Source organism: Nanorana parkeri, unplaced genomic scaffold, assembly GCF_000935625.1.
Source record: "Nanorana parkeri isolate BGI_ZX_2015 unplaced genomic scaffold, ASM93562v1 scaffold945, whole genome shotgun sequence".
In the NCBI taxonomy this organism is placed as follows: Eukaryota; Metazoa; Chordata; class Amphibia; order Anura; family Dicroglossidae; genus Nanorana; species Nanorana parkeri.
The window spans coordinates 641,270-668,799 of record NW_017307213.1 but is presented as its reverse complement, the minus strand read 5'-3'; the positions used below and the strand labels follow the sequence as shown (position 1 = coordinate 668,799).

Genomic DNA, 27,530 nt, shown 5'->3' with positions numbered 1-27,530 from the left:
AGGCCGTGCGCGCAGCACAGAGCTGTACGTGTCGGACGTTTCTCGTATGAATGAGGTCTAATAGTCTGAATTAAAATAAAATGGAAGCACTGACATTAAAATGCTTGAAAGCAACTGCTGTAAGCAACAACAGGAAGTGAGTTTGCTGCAAGGAGGTAAGGACACCTCTGTGCATCTCAGAAAGAGAATTTATAGTTTTCCTTCTAATTCCATTTAATGAAAAAGGTCTTTGAATTATATAGAAAAAATTGACATTGTATTTCACGTGCACAAGAAAAGAAGACTCTACATGAAACAAATCTGATTGTCTTTACGTTTTAATGGTGGCAATTTTTTCCCTGGGCAGACTGCATGGCGTCCGGATTGAAGCTTCTACTATGTAAATGACTCGTATTGCTGAGCAGACAGAATATGCCAAGTTTATTCTCTTACTTGCAATGCAGTTACCAGGAAAAGTTCAGAATGGTGTGTCCTTGTCCTTGTTAATTTAATGGAAAACAGAAGCATCATGCAGACGAATTTATGAGCATAAAATAAATATGAAAATTCTAAACTAACCCTTTGCACACTGCTGTACTTCCCTGTACTCAAGCAAGCCTTTGCTTGAAAGTAGAGATTCATAGTTACATATACAGTATTGTATTACACGTTCAAGCTGGCCATGTGCATAGCAGTGATGTAACTTTTAGTATACATTAATTGACATATAGTGCCAATATGGTAAACATAGTCACAGATGGAAAAGCTCTACAGACTGAGATCTGGTTACTGACCTACACTGTGCAGTAGATACGGAGAGATTTCTGTGCTCAAATTCACATAGCTTACATATATATCAATCAGTCATAACATTATGGCCACTGACAGGTGAAGTGAATCACATTGGGGTCTATTCACAAAAGGGTGAAGAGTTTGGAGAAGGCAGGAGAAGGGAACAATCTAGGACAACATAGCTGAACTGGAAAGTGAGCTGAATTGGAGAATATTTCCAAATCGGCTATTTTGGCCTAGATTGTTCACTTCTCCTGCCTTCTCCAAGCTCTTCACCCTTTTGTGAATAGACCTGATTGATTATCGCGTTACTAAGGAACCTTGAAGTGGATGGAATATATGAGGCAGCAAGTGAGTATTTTGTCTCTGAAGTTGATCCAACTCCAAAACTGCAGCTCTTGTGGTCCAAGGAAGGAAAGCCGGTGAACCAGCGACAAGGTCATGGGTGGCCAAAGCTCATTGATGCGCGTGGAAAGTGAAAGCTGACCCATGTAGACCCATCAAATTGAAGAGCTACTTTAATGCTACTTTAAGTGCTTAAAAAGTTAATGCTGTTTCCAATAGAGAGGTGTCTGAACACACAGTGGATCATAGTTAGTTTCTTCTGGGGCTGGGTAGCTGGTTAGGCTGACCATGCTGACCCATGTCCACCGCAAAAAGTGTCTACAATGGGCACGTGGGCATCAGAACTGGACCACGGAGCAATGGAAGAATGTAGTCTGGTCTGATGAATCATAACTTCTTTTACATCATGTGGATAGCCAGGTGTGTGCCGCTTACCTGGTGAAGAGATGGCACCAGGATGCACTATGGGAAGAAGGCAAGCCAGCGGAGGCAGAATGTTCCACTGGGAAAGCTTGGATCCTGCCATTATGTGGATGTTACTTTGACATGTACCACCTACCTAAACATTGTTGTGGACCAAGTGCACCCCTTCATGGAAACTGTATTCCCTGATAACAGTGGCCTCTTTCAGCAGGATAATGTGCCCCACCACACTGCAAAAATGGTTCAAGAATGAAACACAGCAATGAGTTTGAGGTGTTGACTTGGCCTCCAAATTCTCCAGATCTCAATCCAATCGAGCATCTGTGGGATGTGCTGGGAAAACAAGTCGGATCCATGAAGGCCCCACCTTACAACTTACATATGAAATAGCTTGACAACATTTCATTCTTAATATCACTTTAGTCAGAAGTGTAGCTACCCTGCCTTAAACAGGAGTGACTATTTAAATCTAGCAGCTGTCATAATGTAGTCAGTCTGATCCTGATTTGATAGCCTGTACTCATTTGGTTTCTCCTAAGTACTCTGTTGTTTACATCTGTTGGCTGCCTGGTGTAACCTTGTCACAGAGAAGAGCAACCAATATTAGTGTATTATGAATATCTACTGTATGTCTCTATAGCCAATTACTAGGCAGCTTATGGCCAGTGGTGCATGCTGGGGGGGACAAAAATATTCGGGGCTTACCATGTGAGAATATTTTGCTCCTCCGGGCCTCCTGCCTGTGGGAGGGTGTTGTGAATTGTCTGACCCTTCTAGGCCTGCTGCCTAGGAAGGGAAGTCATGTGCTCAAACTGTGGTCTGGGTCTGAGGCTCAATTAGCAAAGCTGATAAAGGAGATGACAGAAAAACGTCAGCTGGTATTGAGAGCCTGAGACGTGATCCTCCTAATGCAGCATGGTGATTTATTCTGAAGTAGACTGGTAGATTTTGTATCAAGTACTACACAGCCAGGAGCTCAGGACACAGATTGCTGCAATCAGCTTAAAGGTCCTCTATCTGTGAAGGCTGCAAGTGCTTTGTTCTATCATTTTGGAGTCTATACTATCCTGGAAGTCCTGTGCCCTAACACTCTCTCCCAAAGTTCTGCAATAAAAGTTCATCAGCCTCGTATCATCTGTGTGGACATCAGTTTTATCGGTCACCACTGGAGGGTTTGAAAAGTGCTTTTGGGGCAGCAACACTACTATAATCCCTTCACTGGCTAGAAGAGACCATTCTATTCAGCCACTCCTTCGAGGGTGAACGGTTCATGTGTGTTCTCACAACTTTTCACACCTCCAGTCAAATCCCTTGGACAATCAACATCTGCATTCACACATTTGATGACACCATGCTACTTGGAATAATGTATTTGAATTGCCCAGGTGGCTATAAATGCTTGGATATGAACTAAGGAAATCACTCAGACAGATAAGTAGTATTACATCTTTTTGCTAAACATGTTCAATAGAATAAGACATCTGCTCTTTGCTGTCACACACTTTTATTTTCTTAATGAGAAAAATATGTAAATATAATTATACTGTATACACAATATTGAACTGTCTGATTACTGATCGCTATGTTTTCTTTTTGCAGAGAAGACATAAAGCCGACAATACTGTTAATAAAAAGAAAGCAATAGGTGAGTTTCTATTTTTTGGTTTTGTGTTACTTTTGTTGTAACCCTTATCTATTATTTTGACTTAATATCACATCAACTACTTAAAAGAATGTCACTGACTGATACCTGTCTAGAGTCTCTACAGGATTTTAAGTTATAGCTGGACATTGATGGGCTGAATTATCTGCTGCATTCTTATATTTCTTGGAGATGAAGCAGTGAAATCTCCCCTCTGGTTTCATACTGTGTGGCTTTTTCTGTTCATCAAGAGAGGAGGAAAGCCCATCGTTGTCATGTTCTCCTATTGTTGGGAGTCTTCATGTTATATTCAGTCACTTTTACTTGCCCAGTGTTTATGCTTCATTAGTACTAGCGTCAACAGACTTTTGCTTCTCTTTCCATACAAGTCAACGGGAATGGAAAAGCAGCTTGAAGCAGCATGATGCAGTTTAGAAGGATGTCAAATGCAAGTCAGAAGGATGTATACCCCCCAGTGAGATAGAAGAACACCTTCTAGCACAATTTATTTAGGCAATGGACACATCCCTGTCATGCCCCAGTTATGGGGACCATTAAAGGAGAATTATGGGTAGAGGGAAATATACTAATTCCCATAATTAGAGCAGCTTTCACACTTCAGCTCTACAGATCGGGATCTGAGCGATCAAATACTGCTTAGTTCCCGATCTTCTCCATGCAGGGATTCCGCCCTCCCCTCTCCATTCCTCCAGTGCTGAGATGTACAAGGGAGGGGGCCGGAACAGCTCTAGAGAGGCAGTGCCAGCTGTCAATCAGGCATCAGGGTGGATCCAGACAATATTGTCGAGATCTTTCGCAGCCGCAGCGTGGCTCTGCGCTGTCAGCATATAGCGGGCTATTTGTGCTTTTACTGTGCTGCAACACAATGCTAGCATACACGTTTTGTGCACTGTGCGCTCACTAATAAACATTTCCACATGTGTGTTAATAGGCAGTAGGAGGGATTTAAAAATGCTTCTCTGCTGCCTGAATCTAAAGCACATGTGACTAGGCCTTAAAGTGATTTCCCTTCGCTTAATGTCCTGACGACACGACAGGGAGTGACATCAGTAGAATGCAGTAGAGAATATAACCTTCCACACTCTATCCAAAAGTAAATGTGCCTGTAGTTATACTTTAAAGAGAGTCTGCTGCTAAAATAATTGTTCGAAATAAACTGTTCCATGCAATTGAATACTCACCTCTCCTGCAGCCTACACCTCCGACCCCTGCAAAAAGCGAAGAGAAACTTCCAGGTGAAGATTCTGCAGAATCTGACTCTACTGGGAGTGTTGGACTCACTGTGCCCTACTGTCCCTATGGTTCCTCCCACTGACTCCTACTTCACTACAGGAAACCGTAGTTCAGTAGCTAATAAGGGGTTGTCAGGTTCTCTGCAGGATGTTCAGCTGGCATTTTCTCTTCTTCTCTAATGCAGAGATCGGTGGCACAGGCTGCAAGATAGGTGAGAATTAAATGACTTCTTTGCAGTGAACATCTAATTTGGAAAAATTTGGGCGGGCGAAAGAGTAATTTTAAAGCAGATCTAAATCCTCCTATACCTACCTGCCCTCCAGCAATGTGACGTCCACAAGCTACAGTATCTCCCTGCCACCAACATTCTCTTGAGTTTGGCATCTTTGGGAGTTTTAATTGGCAGAGATGTTGTAACTCCTGCACATGTGCACGGGAATTCATTCATCCTAGTGCCGACACATGCTCAGAATCCACAGCTCCAGTGTCAAAAGACATTTACGTGCAGGCGGGTATGAAGCTTTAATTGCAAAAAAGACATAGTTTGCTTTATGTAAGTCAGTAACTTGGAGGTTATTGAAGCCAGAGACAGCTAGGCAGTTAGTATGTTCAAAAGGGGATTAGCAATAGTAGTTTACATATTTCTTTCAGCACAGGTTTCCTTTAGGAAGCCTTTGTGTTACATTACACCCATATTAACTCCAAAATTAGAGATTACGTTTGATACAGAATATATAAATGCTGAGATGACTATAAAATAAGCTACAATGAACTAAAATCGATGATTAAGGTTCATGCAGACGGGTGCATCAAAATACCAGAATATACGCTGGATCTTTCTGCCAGAAGCTGTACATTCAATATTCCACAATGTGAATGGAGGAGGAGCGGATGAATGCAGGATCTGTTCTGCCCATTCACAGAGTGCCTTGCATTGTTGAACAATAATAATATTAGTTCTATGAATGGAGTAGGGGACAGGAAAGGGTGGGTGAGTCGCTGGTCCCCCCAGGGCACCAGAATATAGTCACTCTGGGGAGTATCTGGATGGATTTTGTCACGAAGCAGCAGCCTGGAGGAGGTGGGATACACACCATCACTGACAGCTAATGTGATTTGTGCTGCAACATAGAACAACCCAAACTTATGCTTTAAAGTGGAACACCAGGCACATACAGTATGAAAGATAGAAATTAATGCAGCTTTGTAATCATAAATACTTTATAAAATGCATTTTGTTTTAGAAATGCAAGCAGTGTAAATATGTGAATATGACCTTGGATTAGCCTGTTGCAGTCTACTGTGCAGTATGTACAGCAGAGCTCTGACAGGATGAGGGAAAAGCAGCACAATAAGCCAGTCAGCTGTGCTGCAATGCAAGGAATATGGCAGAGTGATAGAGAGTGATAAAGAAAATATCTAACCAGTGATGATTCTCCCTTCACTGTCCAATTACAGGGTGGGCTGAGGAAGAGACCTGTAAGTGAAAGGTCCCCTGCCCTGCTAGAAAGGGCTGTGCTATGGTGCAGGGCTGTACAAATCTTAAGACTGCATGGACAGCAATACAAATATTTTGGCAGGTAATACAGCACTCCTATATTTATGTATGTCTATTTTATTTGTGTACAGTATTCTGCCTGGAGTTCAGCTTTACGGTTAATGCCAGAGGGAGTCTGATGCTGAAACCTGGTTTGAAGTTTCCAGCATTACTTAACCTATATGAGCTCTGTGGTCCTGCTACATAGAAATGAGTGGGACATTTGTCAGCTTCATGTGACCGGCCCTCTGAGCTTATAATGAGACTCATAATACAGCATTTTGTTGTTCCACAAAACACGGTGTAGAGGTTTCTACTCGGCCAGTTTACACATCTGTAACAAATGTTAGAAAACAAGTGCAGAGCATGTCATTTCATTATACATGGTTTGCATTAGTCTCAATGATCTCACAAATGAACATTTCTAAAAAATATAGTGTGACCAACATTACTTACTCCACTATTAATAATGGCACTTTGCCGCAGGCTCATTACAAAGCATGATGCTGATGAATACTGAGATTAAACATACTGCTGAAATCACTTAGCTGAGCCGGTTAAAGGCAATGGACAATCAATCAATTATTTGTTTAGCTATACATATAAATGGGAACAGTGTGATTTACAGCAGGGGTAGGTGCCATTCGGACCAGCTGTGGTGAAAATACAAAATCCCATTAGGCATTGCAACACTCTGACAGTTGCAAGCATGACTTCCAGAGGTAGATACATAATGGGATTTGTAGTTTCTCGCTGTGTTGCCAGAAAACATGAACAGTGACTGCAGCCATCGGCTTGGTCCACTCAAAAGTGATATCATGGCTTATATGTCTTGGCTACTCCATCAGCTCCCTGCTATTATTACTTACGGTACTCTGTACCATGGTGTTTTGGGTGTTTTTGCCTAACTTTGCATGTTCCTGTGCCTATGTGCAATTCTTCATAAGTAAAACATCCAATATTAAGAACAGGAGCCCCTCACAACGGCCAGAGCAGACCAGGAAATCCGGTTTAGAGATATCAGCAACATAAAACTCCAGAGGTATAAGAACAATCAAATATCTAAGCTGGCCATAAACTGCTCAATTTTCAGAGTCCAGATGATCTGGCCAAATGCAAGCACACCACTCCATTCAATAAAATACTTTTTATCAACTGACTTTTTTCAAAAGAGCTGGTCCGAATATTCTTGGCCAAACAATTACTGTTTTTATTTTTATGTGTGTATGCCACCTCTTCAATTACATCGTACTATTAGTATAGTTTACCTAGAGCAGAATGGGAGAGCCCGCAGTTGCATCATTGGGAGCTGGCATGGCTGTCCCTTTAATGAGGCTGTTGCCTCAGGCGGCACCTCTTTGGGTCATATTGGGGGGTGGGATCTGGCAGGCAGCGTGGCATTCAAGGTCACCGCTGCCGCCCCTCTGCGCTCTGCCGCCCCGAGGCCGGGCCTCGGTGGCCTTGTGGGAAATCCGGGCCTGGCCAACCCCTTTCTAGTCCCAAGTTGCTAAAAGCCAGGTAGGGAGATGTTTAAGGACTATACACATCTCCCCGCCCACCTCTTAGTGACCTGGGATGTTTGGGCCGGCGTCCTGCCCAGCTCCTGGCAACCAGTAATGTCACTGGTTGCCATTAGCTGGGCTGGATTCTAGCTTGAGTTCCCCCCGTCTGCAGCGGGCGATGTCACTGTTGTGCACTGCTACCCCCACCCCTGAGGGTGGCCTCATTGCCGCGCAATAGCACCACACCCACCTCTTCCGCCGTCTCATGGGAGCTGGGCATTTGTCCCCAATTCAGACCTTCCGAGCTTTAACATGGTAGGGGAGGTAAGTGAAAGGTGCAATATAACACTTTTTTACTTAAAGGGCTATAAGTTTTTTTTCCCTAAAATATTAACATGTTTGATTTTGCCATTCTAGATACAGACTCATCCTTGTGTTTTATATACAGTTACCTTTGTGACTGGCAGTTTTTATTTTATTTTGCAATTATTCAGTTGACAGTTATTTTAGCTTTGTTTAGTTGTGTAAGCTGACACAGTTTTTCTTTATTTCTCCTGCAGTGCTGAGAGGTGGGACATGGCAGAATTTAATATGGAAGGAGGTATGTACACTGCGGTTTTCTTGGTGATAGATATCGGCAGATACTTTAGAAGAGCCGTCAGTTTTCTTTGGTTCTGGGAAGCAGAATGTGCGGCAGAAGCAGCTTGATAAAGTGTTTGTCTTTGTCAAGAGTACACACACAATTCACGGATCAGTGAAATAATGATCCTAATTCATCTCTACTGTCAAAGCAGAAGAATAAAAATACTGTAATGTGTTTAAAGAAAAGACTGTGTGGAGCTAATACACTATATAGCCAAATGTATGCGGACAACACTCCAAATAATTGAGTTCTGGTGTTTTCAGTGATGGGTACTTGTTATGCTACTGCTTACAAAGACATTTTAGACAATTGTGTTCCTAGCCTTCTGGTAGCAGCTTGGGGAAGATCCTTTTTCTGTTCCACCATAAAAGCCAGGTCTATAAAGATATTATTTTACAAGAATACACAGCCTATACAGAGCTCTGACCTGAACTCTATTGAACATCTGAATGCACATGTTGATTGCAAGCCAGGCCTTCTCTTTCAGCATCAGTACCTGACCTCACAAATGTTCATTTGACTGAACGGGCACAAGTTTCTGCAGAAACGCTCCAAAATCCTGTGGAAGGCCAGCTTCATATTAATGCCCATGGTTTTGGAATGGGATGCCCAACAAGCTCATATAGGCATGATTGTCAGATGTCCACAAACATTTGGCCATATAATGTACATGGTTTTGAGGAGGGTGCGAGTTAATGGGCAACTCCACCCAGAGCCAATATTCTACTTCTTTATGGCTGCTGTCAAGTTGAACCTTCTGCTTGCTTCTTATATCTCTTTGTAACAAGATGTTTCCACCGAAACCTCCAGTTCTGTTTAATTTCGACGGTCATTACAAAGACCCAATTGCACTGTAAAGTTTCACTAGTGGATTCCCAGTATGTGGAATTGCTGAATAATTAAAGAGCCACTCGTAAGAGTTACCATTTTGAGTTAGATTTATGGAAGGGGTGGAGTCACAAAGTACTCTGGGGAACACTGAAGGTGTACATATTTGTTTAGTGTTCAACTGCATTATACACTGCCTGGGCAAAAAAGTCACCACCTGGATTTAGCTAAGAAAATAGGTAAGAGCTTTCTATTGGATAATAGGTCTAGGTTCTGCAACGTTATGTCCCCAAAAATGAGGTCAGCTGCCTAGCTGAGTATACTGAACGAACAAGTTTTTCCATCAGTGTATTTTCTCTTTCCTGATGGCACATTGGGCATATTCCAGGATGACAATGCCAGGATACATAGAGCTCAAACTGTGAAAGAGCGGTTCAGGGAGCAGGAGACATGATTTTCACATGTGGATTGGCCACCACAGAGCATAACCACATTGAGAATCTTTGGGTTGTGCTGGAGAAGACTTCACCCAGTGGTCCGACTCTCATTCCATCATCACTACAAGATCTTCGTAAAAATGAATGTAACTTTGGATGCAAACAAATGTTGTGACATTGCATAAGCTTATCGAAACGATGTCACAGGGAATGCATGGCAAAACCAAAGCTAAAGGTGGTCTAACTAAATATTAGAGTGTGTGACTTTGTTTTTGGCCAGGCAGTGTAGTTGTACAGTGCAAGCATCTGTTAAAGAAGAACTATGAGGTGAGTGCTTTTCACTCACCTCATAGTTCTAGCCAACCTGTGACAATAAACTCTACATATTCTTAAGAAGCAGTAAATGAGCTTTAAAGGAGAATTATGAGGTGAGTGCTTTTCACTCAGCCTCATAATATGAGCCAACCTGTGACAATGGGACTGTCACAGGTCGGCTCAGTAGATCGGGAGGTGAGCGAACACATACCGGCGTTCGCTCACCTCTCGATCCTGTCACGGCTCTCATAATTGTCGGGATCAGCTGCGGCGTCTCAGTATACCGCGAGCAGTAGCTCGCGGTATACTGAGCTGAGGGTGACGGGAGGACGCTAGTTTGTGTCCTCCCGTTACCCTAAGGAGAACTATGGGGAAAAGCCTTAACCCCATAGTTCTCCTTTAAGGTAAAAAAGTACAAAACTGCCATGTTGCTTTAAAGAAGGTTTAAAAAACCAAAACAAACCTATGTATTAGTTGCTCCTTTGTGTAGTAACATAGAAGGGCTCCCCCCTCCCTCAATAATTAGGATTTACCAGCAGCTGTATTTTCAGATTTCATATACAGCGCTACCTGTTGGTGAAATCTGGTATTGTAACATAACTGAATAAAGAAGCATTTGTATTATAATGGTGGACAGCAATCAAGGATGCACTGTGAGTAACAATGGTAACAGTGGTAGTGATGGGAGATGGGCAACCTCTAAACAGAAAGATCTCTGTCAAATAAACATTTCTATTGTTAAATCCCCATTAAATATTAAAGATTTGTAAACTGTTACAACTATGTTTTAGGTTTTTATTATGCTATAGTATGAGATGTGTGTATTTTATTATACTTTGCTTTTGCTCCTCGGAAGGGCTGATGACAATGTGAGTGATGATTAAGGACAGACATTGTGTGCTCTCTTTTTCTCCTGCCTGCTGCTTGGCTGCCCCTGGATGGACAGGTGGCAGTGGGAGACATTGTGAAGGTGACCAATGGCCAGCATATGCCAGCCGATATGATCATTTTATCTTCCAGGTCAGATGATTCTTGATTTGGGTGTCATTTCTCTCTTTGCTAAGCTGATTCAAATTTAATTTTGCATTGTGTCTAGCTTTCCAAATGATGGTTCCAAAATGTTAAAATTTACTGTTATTTGAAAAATTACAAATCTGTCACGCATTTAAAGAATAGGACTAGGTATAGTTATTATTCAGCTGTGTATGAAGCATGTGTTATTATTTAATTTCCCTTGTACATTTCTTGTACATCGCTTATTGTGATCATTGTGCTCAGTGGTACCAATCTAAATTAGGTTTTTGCCACATTTTACAGAGAGCAACCAATCAGATTGCATCTTTCATTTGTCAACAGAAAATCATTTGAAAATGATTACAATTACCGGTATTTGAAATGAACATAAAGATATTACTGTTTCAAGCTGACTAAAGCCACCCATACACCTTACGATTATCGGACGAAACTTTCCGTTCGATGATCGAACCGTCGTACGATTGTCGTACGGCGGCCCCATCCTGCCCCGATTATCGCAAGGTTCAATCAGCGGTAGTTAAAAAAACCCCACCTGGACGAATTGCGGTAATCGACCGCACTTATTTTCGCTTGCGCATGAGCAGTGTTAATCGTACGACTTTTGACGGACGGAAACGCCACCAACCATGCGAAAATTGTACAATCGACCAAAGTTTTCAAACATGCTTGAACGTCAAAAGTCGTACGATTTGTACAGTACTGTCGGCCGGGCACTAAACATACACCTTACGATTGTGGTACGAAAAGTCGATCGCATACGATTATCGTACGATAATCATAAGGTGTATGGGCACCTTTTACTGATCATCCTCCAGCCACGGGTGCTTACCTACTGTGATCCGCTTCCTTCCCACAATATCCAGATACAAATAAACAGGCTGCACGTCTGCAATTTTTTCATGATATTCAACAAGCTTTACTGCAATTAATGTAAACTTACAATGCCAGACAGTGGCACATGGCTCACCTCCAGACCTTCTCCTATTCCTTCTACCTGTATCTCCCTAATAGGGGCTTAATCACGACTTGGAGAGAGAAGAGTCAGAGCAGTAGGCGAGGGTCTGGGGGTAAGTACCACAGTCTGACATTGTGAGTTTGCATTACTTGCAATAAAGATTGTTGGATATTAAAGAAAAAAAAAAACAGCAGAAGTGCAGCCTGTTTGTTTGTACCAAGAATGTAAAATAGTTGACAAGTGCAGTAATTACACATTTGCCCCAATTAGCTGTGCAGATATCTGTATCTCGGTGAACATTGCAGTTGTTGGCAATAGTTTAGTGCAGCTAAAGTTCAATAACCTAAGGCAGCCAATTAACAATCTTTCACTAATACAGATCACACTTGCTATCTGCATTGCATGTTAAGGCACACATAAGGTGCCCATACACTGCACGATTCTCGTACGAGAATCGTGGGAAATTCTGCGATCGTACGAGAATCGTGCAGTGTATGGCAGGCGTGCGACCGTTTCTACTGTACGGTCGCACGTCTTCCGTCGAAGACGATTTTCGGATGGTCTGAATGATGCTCGGGAGACAAATGCCAAACGGGCCGCTATGAGCACGCGCACACTTCCCGTTCAGCATTGCGGTCATCGGAAGCCCGCCCCTCAGTTAGGTCCAGCAGTTCAGCCTGTGTGTTTTCAGCGGCTTATCGAGACTGGGTAAAGGTGCCCATACACGCGGGAAATCCCGCGATCGTACGATAATCGCAAAGTGTACGGAAGGCGTTTTAACTGTACGGTCGCACGTCTTTTGTCTAAGGAACATGTTCGAAAAACCAGCCTAAAATCTTACGATTTTCGGCTGGTTTGTGGCATGCTCGGGAGACAAATGCCGAACGGGCCTGTGTGCGCACGCGCACACTGCCCATTCAGCATTGCAGTCATCGGAAGCCCGCCCCTCAGCGGGGCGGGCTCGCGATGATTGCAAGTACGATCTGCCTGTCCAAGATGGGCAGATCGTACGTTTTTTTAATTACTTTACAACCATCGCAAGACTAAGGTCTTGCGATGGTTGTAAAGTGTATGGCCACCTTTACACTGTGCCAGAAAATGATCACCAGAAGCTATCTACACACAGTTGATTATTAGGAGCCCGAATGATCTCTTTATGGAACAAAATAATACACAATGCTTGTAATCCTACAATACATAGAATTGCAGTATAGCAATGCATGACAATACAAAATGTCTTCATGAATATTGAAATAGTCACAATGCAAAATAATTTGCCTGTTTGCCTGATGTGGTTGTATCTGCTGTGATTGTTTTGTGTACATTTGTGCTGTTATGGAGGAAGCCATGCAGCTCATCCTGGCGTGCCTATAGTGTCTTCATAGATGTTACTGCAAGTTACTATTATTATTCTGCATTACACATTCAGCAGTGCCACTAAACTGCTTCCCTAGGGTACTTTTTAAAATCCAATTAACAGCCTTAATTTAGTGCAGTGTGATTGCACTGGGGTGAACAACAATCCAATCTTGATAGGTTGAGATTGCAGAATCAGAAAATATTTTAACTTGTTCATGAAAAGGTGCCTAAAGACAGATCCATTTCATAGTAAACTACATTTGCTCCTGGTTGAGTTAGGGAATATATCAGAACTGCAAGTAACAAGTCAAAGGTTCCTGCAATAATCTCAAACACTTGCTGCGTTTATATCCATTCATTCTCATAAATCCTGTCTCAGGGATTCAACTAACATCCTACCACACACAGTAGGTCCAATAAAGGGGACTGTTTTACATGCTAGAGGATTTGTGTGTCTGTCCATTCAATTCTGAGATTTACACAGCCATGCCAACTGCACAGCCAGGTGGATAACACTGCTTACAGTTAAAGTCAAATTTTCGAGGCAAAAACAAGCACTTAACCCTTGCAGGGCAGGTAGTAATGATTTATTACTGAATGCCTTGTTGTATTGATTTGTATCCTTTATATCTGCCTGGAGTCCAGCTTTAATAGGTCCCTGAAATAACACATTTGGTCAGTTCTCTGTGTGTGTTTTTTTAAAAGATCTCCTTAAAGAATGGGCATATATATTCTTAACCCTTGCAGTGGGCTACCCCCGGACAGCATGGGTTAAGTGCTCATTTTCATCGAGTGACAAAAATGAAAAAGTTATACTCACCTGAACCTCACAGCTGGCTGGCCGTTAAACCAGTCCCTGCTGCCTCTTCCCCCTGCACAGCACTGTTCTAATGTCCTGTAAGTCATCACATCCTATACAATTTATAGGATATGAAGATACGAGGGACATACCATCACTGGAGAGGAGGAAACAGGCTAAAGAAACCCATCTAACAGCCAGCTGACTGCGAGGTTCAGGTGATTATGACTGTTTTTTTCCCCCTCACTCTAGGTGAAAACGAGCACTTAACCCCTGCAAGGGTTAAGAATGTGTATGCCCAAATGTCTTCTTTAAGTTGTGGGAGAGTGGGAGTATTCTTTGTATTTCTCCATCATAGAGCAACTATATTTGTAGTCCATCATGGGAGTGAGCTTGAAGTGGTGGGTACTTTACAACACACACAGGGACCATGGGGAACAAAAGTAGCCACCCTCCAGAAGGAAGGACAGTGTCAGCACCAATTCGGAGATGATTTGAGGATCTACAGCCGAGTGATACACGAATAAGATACATTTTTGTTAATATTTAAGGTACTTGAATTAATTATTAAGATTTAACTCCTTTAGTGTCACTTTAAAGCGGAACTTCCGCCAAAAATAACAAGCAAGAAATAAATAACCCATTAAAAAATAAAATAACAAAACTACATTTTCCCTGCATTCCTTTTTTGTGCTGAATGGCCACCCACTTCCTCTGATCCCTGGCTGTCTGGGACCCGCCCTAGTCTGTGACTGGACAGTAAAAGGAGAAGTAGAGCAATGATGACCTCATCTTTCTGTCACTCTGCTTCTGATTTCTCCTCCTATCAGCATGTGGTTTGTCAGCACATAAACTGATTGGCTCCTTGTGCTGCTTCTTCCTCTCACACTCCCAACTTTGCTGTACACAGCTTAGAAGAGGCTGATACCAGGTCGAATTCAGTACTTTCACTCTGGCATCTAAAAAATAAAGAAATAATGCATCGATGATTACAGAGCTGCATTCATTTATGTCTTTTACATCTGCCTAGAGGTCAACTTTAAAGATCAGTGCACAGATGTGAACCAAGCAAATAGGAATAAATGGGATTTCTACTTGAAATACATTTAATTGGAAACAAGTCTAAAGAGTCCTTATGGATATTGTATATCGTCTAACTTCGTCATCATACATAAATACAGTATTTGTTTTGCTGTTGCATGTCTCCTTGGAAGGAGGATTGTGTTGGCACCATCCCTCAATGTTTTACCTGTTATCTGTGTTTCTTTTTTAGGTCATTGGGTGTTTTCATTCTCCTTCTTCCTTTACCCTGCATGACATGGGCCAATCTATGCTTGTGTGAAAAACCTGGGTACCTGGGCCAGATTTATGACAACTAGAGAAAATTAACATTTTTATTCTTCATATTATCCAATCAGCGCTGATTCTTTTGAGCAGCCTGGAAAAATGATTTTTTTAAAAAATGTAGCCCCTCTATTTACACAGAGACCTCTCCTTTCTTTTGTTTTGATAAATCAGCCCGTGGTGCTTAATAAATGGAATTTCCCTTTTCCAATTGTCTTGTAAAACTCATAATCTACAGTGATGCACATAATTAGTTACCCTGGTAAACAACACTTGAAGTTTCAATGTGCCCAGTGGGAAATAGTCACATTTAGTTTGTTAACATTTGGAAATTAATAGATTAGTGTATATTTGAATATATTATATCTATATTGTATATATTGTATCAATGAAATATTTCATTTTCAACAGTTCATTGACTATTCCCGTGGAAGCCACTTGGCAAGACAAGATAGTTTATGGATAGTACTTGGTAGAGGAAATCTCTGTGAGCATTAGTGGGCACTTCCAATAGTCATAAGCACCTTATCACCCGTTAAAATTACCATGTGGCCAGGCTATGGACATTTAAGTATTTACATATTCTTAACCACTTCTGGACCACAGGCATAGGAGATATACCCTAAAAAACCTCAACAATGTTCCTAGGGTGCATCTCCTATTCCCTGTTCCTTGTCTCCTTAAATCACTCCCCAGACACTACAGCCAGCAAATCCCAGCTGTCAGCTGCAGCCCCTTCTGTGTTCTTTGCCTCATCTTTCTCCTCTTGTAGATACTGTCTGCAAATGTCATAATGTCAAATATTGTTAGATTGTATTTACTGTTACTTTCAAATGTAGATGAAAGCGATGACCTACAAAATAAAAAATAAAATGTGTTCCTATTTAACTCTTACTAACCTTTAGTTAACCCTAATCAGTACTAATTAACTTCCTCATCCCTTCTCCCCGTAGCTATTTAATTTTTTAATTTTTAATGTTTTACAATACATTTTTAAACTTTCCATGTGTTTTGTTTGCTAATTGTTTTAGTGTTGCATTTAAAATTGTGCAAATATATATATATAAAAAAAAAAAATTTGGAAATACCTGCCGTGCTTTGTACCAGACATTTCATTTTATTGTAATTTTTAAATGGAAAAATTATACAATAAAAAGTGAATTTTTTTATCTACAGTAACGCAACCTATTTTCAAAGTGTCAAACCACCCCCCCTCCCACACATTTTTTGGGTTTGTTCTTTTTCTTTTGTCTATATATTGCATAGAATTAAGAAATGCAATACAGTATTGCTAAAAGAAAGCCTTATTTGTCCCAAAAATGATGTATATATTACTTTGTTATTATACATTATTGCAAAGTTCTCCCCAAATCAATTCTCCCATTACAAGATGTAAAAACTACTCTGGGCCAAGGTTCTATGGGAAAAAGAGCTAAAATAGTTAATAATCAGCAAATGTGCTGTGGAGCAATTCATCCTCAAAAGTCACAGCAGAGGCCCTGAAGTTGTGAAGTAACTCAGCTTTCTATCCTTCTAATCTCTGTAAACACAGAGCAGGAGTTCTGGATTGGGGGAGCTGTGCTGCTGGAGAGAAAAACTTGAACTACTAAAGTGCTTCTGTAGTGAGGACAGATTGCTCCACGGTGCCTGCAACTACAGAGATCAGTGAGGACTTGCTTTAAATTTCATTTAATGCTTATTAAGAATATGTACACAAACAAATGTCCATCTGTGGTCACAGGTAGCTCCAAATGGTTCAAACTCCCCTGGGCATCATGTCAGCTGGGAGCTTTATTTCCACCCTTAGACTTGCCATAGACATCAGATGATGGTTGGAAGATCTGGTTACAGTGCACAGTAGTTTTATAGAACCATTGTGACATTGGCATACATTATTGTTTTGCACTTAACAAACTACCTGCACAGGATCTACCATAGAGAAAAATAACCATTGTCTATACAATTTTATTTTAGAATATAAAGTTAATTCTTTACTGTCTCCAAATTTAGATAAATCCCTAGATGAACATTCTTCTTTTTATACCTTTGAACAATTAGGAATTTAATTTTTATGTTTACTGTCTAAAGGAAAAATTAACAGCTTTGTTTTACAAAGGCCGTCTCCGATTGCAGGGGGAAGGGATGAGTCTTATACAATGAAAGTTGGGGGGGCAGGAGGTAGTAGTACACAAACATAACCATACAAATTTGCTTAGTAACCAGCACCCATATAACAGTGCTACTGCCAAAATCTTCCCCAAATTTTCTTTTTTAATCCAAAACATACATTTGTAAATTGAAAAGAACTGTTGTTGCGTGTCTATTTACACATTTCCTACTGACACTGTTTTGTTTTGTCCACAGCGAGCCACAAGCAATGTGTTACATTGAAACATCCAATCTCGATGGTGAAACTAATTTAAAAATCCGTCAGGTACAATAAATGCATTTTCTTCAATTCTGTTTCTCTTCCCTCTCTGCTCTCTTCCAATCCTTTGCCCTTGCCCTTTCACCCACCTGACCTGTCTAGCTTGACTCTTTACCTTCTTCATCTTGTAATCTTACCAATCAATGCGTAATGATTGGTAAGATTACAAGATGAAGAAGGTAAAGACGCTAAGGAGCTTTTTACTCCATTGACGACCATTCACATCATCTCATAAAACCCTCTTCTGCCTCTGACCTTCACTGCAAACAGACCCTTCAAGCTCAGTAGTCAAAGCTACTGGAGTAGCTCCCCCTTCACTTCAAAGTCTTCTCCCAAATCAGTAGCCCCCCTTTCACATCAGAGTCCCCCTCTTTTACATCAAAAGCCCTCCTTCACATTAGAATACCCTTTTTCTACCAGGAGGGTGGGAGGAGGGACAGGCCTGGATGGAAGAGAACTGAATGAATTCCACCCTTCCTGCATTAGCATCATCCATTTCCATGGTGCTGATTTTGAGGCACCCCTGAGGAATGTAGAAGGCACCCCCAAAGCTGCTTTAGCACACCCCCACAAATATGGCAGCTGCTCAGATCTGTATAAAACTAGCCAAAATGTGCACATGGGCGGACAAAAGGGGTCCCCGGCACACTTTCAGCCTAGCCATCAACAAAAACAAACAAATCTGTTTAACTAAACTGCTAAATCAAAGCACATCTGATCAGTGTAGTCCCTAACTGCTGAAAGCTACACATCAGAAGCCCAGAAATTACCTTAACCACTTGAAGTCCGCTGTGTTAAACCCCCTTCCTGGCGAGGCCATTTTTCAGTATTCAGCGCTGCGGTACTTTGACTGCCCTTTATTCCGTCATGCAACGCTGTACTGAAAGGAATTTTATACCATTTTTTCGGGACAGATAGGGCTTTATATTGGGGGTATTTAATCACCACTGGGGTTTTTATTTTTTACTATATTAAGGAAAAATTACCGAAAATTAAAAAAAAAACTTTCCCCTATATTAACCACTTCAAGACCAGGTGTTTAGACCCCCTTCCTGGCCAGGCCATTTTTCAGTGTTCAGCGCTGCAGTCCTTTGACTGACCTTTATTCCGTCATGCAACGCTGTACTGAAAGGAATTTTATACCATTTTTTCGGGACAGATAGGGCTTTATATGTATTATTACCCAATTGTTTGCTAAAATATAAGAGACGGGGTCATGTTGGGTAAATAGCAAAACGTTGTCCTGGCACACTCACAAGCTAGCGTGTAAAAAAACCTTGTCTCACCACTAGGGTTAAAAACAGAGGTTTGGATACACGTCTTCTGCAGAAAATGTGAAAGCCGCACTGCTGCGCCAAGGCACCACTATATAGTGCGGTCCTAACTCTAAACTATGAGAGTCACCATCTTGGAGCACATGGGTCAGAAGATAAAATTGGGTGCAGGTTTGTCAGGAGGAAGCCCAACCTCCCTTAAAGGCACAGGAACGCACAAGGGATCCCGCACATCACAACGACAGCTGAGACCCCCCATGCATCACTGCACCAAATCAGTCAAGCAAAACAAATAACAAACACACTCATCAATTCGTCACCAGCTTTACAGCAAGGTGCACATGGAATGGGCTTTAATCAGTAAAACAGCAAAAAGTTTTCCTGGCACACTCACGTTGGGTAAATAGACACCAAACATGTCAAGCCTTACAATTGCGCGCACACGCGAAACCTAAAAAAACATTACCCAAAATTGGCCATAGGCGACCCTTTAAAAGCTTTTACCGCTCATCCGTTTAGTGTTATCAGAGATTGATGGCACTAGAATGATTGCTCTCCGACGTTCACGGCGATATGTAACATGTGTAGCGCAATTGACATTTTCGCATGCTGGCGCATCAAATGCGTATTTACGTTTATATGTGGGGGTGGGGGACTTAAAAATTTGGGTTTAAAGAAAAACAACTTTTTTATATGTGACTTATTTTTTTAAACTTTGTTTAATGTTATATTTTACACTTATTGTTATTGCTATTACATAGGGGGATAACAATCTCCCTATGTGATAGCACATGTACACTGACAGGTCCTCTTTATGGAGACATTAGGGGTCCTAAGACTCCTAATGTCACCTGGGGACCCCAAAAGAAGCTCATGTAGCACAGATCTGCTACATTAGCTTCTTCTCAGATGACTGACAGGTGAATGCGGAAGTGATGTAATACACATCACTTCTGCATTCGGACCCCGGAGGGAGTTCAGCAAGGAGGAAGATGCTGATCTCCCTCCCATCTTACCTCCTGACGCCCTCCCGAGCCGGTCCATGGGCCGCACATGGGATCTAGCGGATCCTGGAATTAAAGGTGAGGGTCGGGGGGGCAGCGGCAGCACTCGAGTGGGGGTTGCGCAAAGACAGCACATCCATACGATCGGCAGGCTATAGAGCCGCCGATTGTATGTATATCTAACGGCTGTAAAGAAGGGCGGGCTTTTTCTACCCGTGCGTGCTCGCTAGGGGGTGCGCGCGAGCAGAAAAAAAAACCCTGTCTGATGACAGCAACCCGCCAATGTGAGTCTGCCGTCCGTCCGTTTTTTCTCAACGGGCGGACGGCAAGAGGTTAAAGCGGGCCTTTACCCATATCTTCAAGAAACACACCTTTAGAAAAGTTTAGTAATGACAATCTACAAACACATACTTCTAGATAATTGCCGGCTTTGTATTCTTTGCATACCTTACTTCTTTTTTCTTCCCCAGTCTTCTGACAGTGGCCATGTTTACTAAGGGCAGGTTACTAGCTCTCCCTTTACTTCCTGAAAATGTGGGACTAGGACATGTGACCATGCACATCATCTCAGGGGAGGAAAATGCCTTCCCCTGAGATGAGATTTCCCAGCAATGCTCTGCTGATGTAACCCTCCCAGGATGCAGCGTTTTGGCACAATACATCATGTGTGCCAGAACTGGACCAGGAAGTAGATGAACTCTATTAGTAAGTAAATGAACAATAGGTTTGTTTAACCAATGAATGTAAGATGTTTTTAATTCAGCATGGAGAGCTGCATGCTGCTGGGATTTTTAGTAAAAGGGGTAAAGGACAGTTTAAACAAGGCAGCTGAAGACTTCCAGTGTATCTCTACACCAAATCTCATTTAGATCTATTTAAAACTAGCAAAAAGGGTGCACATGGGCAGGGCAGTATACAAAACTATACAAAGATGTGAATGCATTATATGTTGCAGTGTGCTGCATTGCAAGCAATAGTGCAGAATCTGTTTTTTTCATGTGTTGAGGCATGTTGTGGGCCCATCCACAGTGAACTGCCTAAACACAACACACTTTGAGGGAAAAATCGCATGTTCTAATATGTATGCAGTGTATGCATGTATGCAGGGGTGCCCACAATTATTTGTGTTAAAGGAGAACTATGGGGTTAAGTCTTTTCCCCATAGTTCACCCTAGGCTCAGTATACCGCGAGCTGTAGCTCGCGGTATACTGAGACGCCGCAGCTGCTCATAGTTCTCCTTTAAGATCAACTTTTGAAATGACGAGCTACATGAGATCTACCAACGAAAAACAAACTCCCTTGCTTTCTCTTTCCTGGCTGTCTCTCCTTGCTCATCCTCCTTGCTGTCTCTCCTTGCTCTCTCTCCTAGCTGTCTCTCCTTGCTCATCCTCCTGGCTGTCTTCCCTTGCTCTCTCTCTCTCTCTCTCTCTCTCCTGGCGGCCATTCCTCATTTTCTGCCCTGGTTGTCTCTCTTCACTCTCTTGGCTGTCTCTCCTTGCTCTCTCCCTGGCTGTCTCTCCTCTCTCTCTTTCCTGGCTGTCTCTCCCCGCTCTCTCTCCTTGCTCATCTTGCTGTATTTAGCAAACAGTGCAGTGCAACAGGCTGTGTAAACTAATATTCTTTGAAGTAATACATAGCACTTCAACCACCGGTATCCACCAGAAAGGTGTCAGGCAGCTTGGCTCAGCAGACTCGGGCTAATAGGTAATCATGTGTGCACAGCGAAATAAATATACCAAAATGGAATAAAGGGGCCGCCATTCACACCCTTCGTGATCTACCAGCATCATCTTTGGGAGATACTGGTAGATCACAATCTACCTAATGGGCACCCCTGTGTAAAGTATTATCAAACCCTAACTGACTAGAGTAGTAGAGGAATACCAATTAAAAGTTGGCATGACACCTACCCATCTTCAATCTTCTGCATTTTTTTTATTGCTGTGAGCAGCTGCATTAACTTGCACTGTTAGTCCCATCAATTGGCCTTTTATGCACGATGATGAGTCAAAAAACAGATATTAATTTTTTTAAGCCAACACACATCAATGCACAACATATACAGTTACAGTATGTGTACTAGTGCAGATACAACAAATGGCAAACCTATGCACAGGCATTAATGTTTGTTATTGTGATAGGCGAGAATGAGCTGCCAGCTCTTGCTGTATGTTTACATATTTTTTGGACCTGTTGAATTTGCAGTTATCATATGTATGGTTCCTTTAAAAACAGGCTTGCTCTCATTCCCAGGAGTAGTGATAAACGCAGACTACACGATCATACCCGGTGCCACTTTTCTGGATTCTAGTAAACAGAAAAAGCAGACAAATTTGATGAATGTCACCTCTGGGGATATAAGATTTCAAATCCACCATGGTAACAAGTTATTTACAAAGCCAGCTCCACCTTTCCATATGATTAATCTTGAAGTATCCTGCCAGGTTATAAAAGAATTATAACAATATCTGCGCGCCTCCCTATAATCACCCAATAAGTTATCCAAAAGCAGACCCTCATTTATCTTTCTTGCAGACCGGGACTGAGCAGGTGTTATGTGCCTGTGCTAAACATAAAAGTGTTTTATACACAACCCAGAAGAAAGCAGTCATAAGTAACCTCTATATCCTTCAGCAGTTGTCGTTTTTTAAAAACAAATTTAAGGACGAAGATAAAAAAAATTGTTTATATGTATAGAAGATAAAAATAATAGCAATTTCTTACTATTTGAACACACATGATAAAATCTGAATTTGTGGCTAGAAAACAGCTTCAAACCCCCAAACAATAATATATTTTCTGAAAGCAGAGGCCCTGTAGAATAAATAAATTCTACTTGCGATTTTTTTCGTCACACGGTATTGGAAAGACATTTGGTGAACACAAAGTTGATGTATATAATAATCTTTTGTGATGACTGAGGAATATAATTAAATGAAAGTATTTGTGTCCATGGTTCAGCTATAAAGCTCATCCCTGGGCAAAAAATAACCCCCTCTCACCCTTCATATGTTTTTTTAAATACCTGTGAAAGGAAAGTGTTACTCACCCAAGGTTAAGAGTTTTTAAGGAAACTGTTGTGTCTGGGTATAGATGACTGGTAATCCAGTGATGGGGATGTGTCTGTGCCAACTGGTCCCCAATGGTCCTCTTATGCTGACATCAAAACTGAGATTCCTCTTCTGGATCCTGAGAGGACCCCACTGCTAGACAGCTAGTAGGAAGTGTCCACATCATGCAGGCAGTGACATGGACACTTCAATAAACCCCACCTGCTGTATGCAGGGGAAGAGAGAGGACTCAGAACTAGAGTGCCACATAAGTGTGGATTTAGGTGGGTAAAAAGGGGCATTTAGGTAGGCTTTTTTTTTTTACAGTTTGATTGGCAGTGATTAGGTAAAAGGGTATAGGGAAACAGGGTATGTGTGGCAGGCAGCAGACTTGAGAGGGGCTTTAAAGAGAAAGTATAGTAGTACTGTACTTATTTTTTTTTCATTATTCATTATGGTCAGCATTACAAAATTATAATATGCAGATTTTATATTGTCATATAAAGTCAGTAGGTGGAAGATCTCCTTTTCTCGTGTTTTTCCAGGTAATCATTATCTGCTTTTTTTTTTTTAAGCCTGTTTGCAGAACTGAAGTGGCGAAGCGGAAATTTACACATATAAGTGATTGATTGGGAGCAGTGATTTATCCCCCCCCTCCTTCTGACAGCTCAATACAAGATTTCAGTCAGAGAGAGAGAGTCTGCAAGGAAACATCTTATGTTAGGCTCTCTCTTGAAAACCCATAGTGCTTTGGGAATCCTGGGTCATGGGTGCACCTCATATTATAGTTTATATACAAAACAAAGATTTTATATGTATACTAAGTTACAGATGTAAAATGTATCAAATTAAAATACATTTAAAATAAAACTGACCACAGTACATTATAGTTTCCATCTAAAACAAAGGGGTCTATTCACTAAGCTGCCGAGGGCAGCCGAGTGAATGACCGATCTGAAGTGAAGTGAGTCGAAGTGAAGTGAGGCTACTCACTGCTGTTCGGGCTATTCTTAAAGATGCCGAACAGCAGTGAGTGAATAGCTGAATGCCGCCGAGCGGCATTCGGCTCGGCTGTTCTGCTTGGTCCCTCAGAGGTACCGAGCAGAACAGAAAAAGAGTGAAAAAAGTTAAAAAAAGTAAATAGAAAATGATTGTGCGGAGCTAGCAGTGACAGCTAGCTCCGCCCAATAGTTTCCTATTGTCCGGCGGCTCTGCTGCTGTAAAAAAATAAAATAAAAAAATAAACCCTCCCGGGCGCTCTGGGAGCCTCCCGCTCCCGGCCGCCCAGGAGAGAAACACTGATGTGTCTTTTTTTTTCTTTATTCTGACGGTCAGAATAGAAAAAAAAATAATTCCCATTGAAAAGCATTGGGACGTTACTATTGGCTATTTCAATTTGCAATAGCCAATAGTAAACTAGCATTGTACCCGCCCTCTGCTGATAGACCTGATGGGGAACTGCAGCAGAGGGTGGGTACAATGCTAGTTTTTTTTTTTTTTTAGTTCAATAGGTGTTTATTGAGATTTTCACAAAGATACAGATATACAGATATCAAACATATCAGCCCAAGATATGCATAAAAAGTACAAGTCCCGCAATTCTCCAGGGTATTTCTCGGCCATGATCGGGAGCTGTACGGGCTATTGTGAATAGCCGTACAGCACCACTTCGGTTCTATTGAACCGAAGGGGTCCAGGGGCCGAAGCTAGCCGAAGAATCGGCCGAAGCTACGGCCAGATCCTTCGGCAGCTTCGTGAATAGACCCCAAAGAACTATATAACTTACAGAACACACAAAGGTGACATATAGGCAGGTTTATAGTACTTCTCTCCCTTCCAGCTTCTTTAATTTACAGGTTTCTTGATGGGCCTGTGGGAGATGTTCTTCCTGCACATTAATATCAGTTCTGCTGACACAATTAATTACTAATACGATCCATGTTTGCAAATAAATGTGGAGGGTTGTGAAGGAATTTGCAACTTGATGAAATAGTGTTTTTTTTTATTTTTTAGAATTGTGTTGATGTCAAACTTGCAATCCTGCCACTGGATCTCTATGGAGGAGACAGCAGCACACTCACCTGCTTGTATGTGTAATGCCCCTGTTGGCTGGATGAGTGAGGTACTGCTCTCTTGCCAGCGACTTACATTCTACAGCATTTTTCACAGTGATAGAGCAAGAGAGAGAGAGAGCAGCATCTCGCTATTCCAGCTGACACAGGGTCGACATACAAGGCAGGTAAGTGTTCTCTCTGCACATTTTAGTGATCGTACAGCAGGTGGGTGCTTATGCCTCATATGGAACAAGATCGCAAGTTTGACATAGTCCGTACACTTTAAAGCCCAGTTCCAGCTTACATTGTTTTTTAAAAAGTCCAGGACGATTTAAAACAAAAAAGTGTTATTAAGGTTGAATTGGATTTGAACAAAAATGCAACTTTTGTAGAAAGAATATCTCCTCCAGGTCATATTTTTATCCATATGTCGTGCGAGTTTTTGGTTCATTGCAAAACCTTACTAAAGCTGGCCATTTCATTCACAACATTCTCAAACTGAGCGCCAAGTATGAGAACCTGCTTGCTGTAATGTGATCAGTCCTACTGTTCTAATAAGAGAAAAGCAAAAACGTTTTGTTTTGAATAGAATGGGAAAAAATGATAACCCTATCAGGTCTTAAATTTTGTCTGTGGCCCCATTGGGGAGACCCGCCTTTGCCCTGTGTCTTGGTACCTATTGTCATTGGAAAAGAGAGTGTAAATTCAGAGGTTTACAGTTGTCATTAATATGAAAGTAAAGGGATTTTTTTTCAATTGACTTAAAGTTTACCGAAATATTGCTTTATAAACTGAATGCTGTGTGAACAAGGTCAAAATGTCAATGGTACAAAATATATCATCGCATAGGCATCAGATGAGAGGATTAGGAGTTGTCGCTATTGATATATTAACTAGGAATTTGACACCTAAGACTTTTGCCTCAGCCAGCTCTCATTTCTTTTGCAAATGCATTTGACCATTTCTTTTATTCCACTCAGTTTTACCTTGCCATCACCTGCCAATAACATGTGTAGCTGGAAGAATTTAGAATATAATCCTTGGATTATACTACTTTGGCTTCTCTGGCAGCAAAACAGTCAACTCTTTTGCTGATTCCAAATCCCCAGAAAACAGGATTCTGAGCCAGTGCCTGAAACTAGCGCCAATTCAGTAAACGCCAACAAATATATCTGCAGCTTTCCCCATATCTTAACAGGCTTAGTGAAGGGAAAGTGACAGTGTTTCCTTTTTCTGCTAAGGCATGCCAGAGCACATAAAGCACATTGACATGATTTTACTTGGCTGCCCAGTTTTTAAAGGATAATTTTGTATTTCTACATATTCTACCATATCTAATAAGTTTTTTCTTGGTGTCAGGGCTCCAGGGCCGTGTCAATATAGGGGCAAAAGGAGGTATGTTCTTCAGGCCCACCAGTAAATGTAGTGCACACAAATACTTGCAGGTAGTGACACTGAATAATTCACCCGTTTGTATTACAAGGATGGTGAATATCCACAAGAAACTACAAAAATAGTAAATTGGAGAAAATTGGTTGAACTCGATTGACATGCGTCTTTTTTCAACCTGACTAACTATGTAACTATGGAGGCATTCATTGTCTTGTACACATTAATATACAGAGATCTGACCACCACTAGAGCAAGTTCATGAAACATAGTAGGTTGGTTGCCCATTCAAGGGCTTCCTCAGCACTACATTAGGCTATACACACCCATGGTGGTCTGCAGCCCGAGGTCTTCCATACAAAAACTCAACAAGTTAGGTGCTGCATCCAATGTACTGTCTTGCAAAAGCTGCAGGGACAAGGGAACATAAACCATCTGCAGTGAAAGTGTTATTATCCTTTACATATACAGTGGTGTTCAAAAGCCCATAGCAGTGAGTCAGATTTCATTTTATGGAAGTCACTAATAGTTTTACTAATTGGTTGCTTTTGATTAATTGTACTTTGTCATTATTTAGTAATTATAATAAATAATTGGCCTGAAAAAATGCTTACGGGAGTGAATGTTTTAATGACATTGCACATTTACATTTTGCTAATTTGGTCTCAGGGTTTACCAGCCACATCAACTCTACAATCCCTTGAAGACCTGGTAAAGATGACGGGAAGGATCGAGTGTGAAGGGCCAAATCGCCATCTGTATGATTTCACTGGAAACCTACGACTTGAAAGCAGCAGGTCTGTTCAGGATTTTGTGACTGCTCAGTATAGGGGTGACTGGGCAGAGTTGTTCTCTTGTCACTTTCTTCAAAGGAAGCTCCTTACAAAATGGTGCCAGAGCAGTTTATGTCAGACTCAGAAGGCATTTGGTATTACGTCTGTACTGTTGTTTTTATTGTGGGGTACACAGTTTGATCACTGCTAATGTTCTTTCTTCTAGCCCAGTTGCCCTTGGACCCGACCAAATCTTGTTAAGAGGGGCCCAGATCAGGAACACTCAGTGGGTTCTGGGGATTGTTGTGTACACAGGGCATGACACCAAGCTCATGCAGGTAATGCCATGGAGACTTTGCTGCTTTAAT

At 41.6% G+C, this 27,530-nt stretch overlaps 1 protein-coding gene across 1 annotated transcript in view; it reads left to right on the top strand.

Moving 5' to 3' along the window:
- Positions 1-27,530, top strand: part of ATP8A2 (ATPase phospholipid transporting 8A2) — a gene marked incomplete at its 5' end in the record, with an annotated part of 434,715 nt that overhangs the window by 11,204 nt on the left and 395,981 nt on the right. The window contains 6 exons of the mRNA XM_018566377.1: positions 3,139-3,184; positions 8,035-8,075; positions 10,644-10,717; positions 17,554-17,623; positions 27,059-27,186; positions 27,389-27,500. Coding sequence (XP_018421879.1) covers positions 3,139-3,184; positions 8,035-8,075; positions 10,644-10,717; positions 17,554-17,623; positions 27,059-27,186; positions 27,389-27,500 — 471 coding nt within the window. The remainder of the gene's footprint in view (positions 1-3,138; positions 3,185-8,034; positions 8,076-10,643; positions 10,718-17,553; positions 17,624-27,058; positions 27,187-27,388; positions 27,501-27,530) is intronic.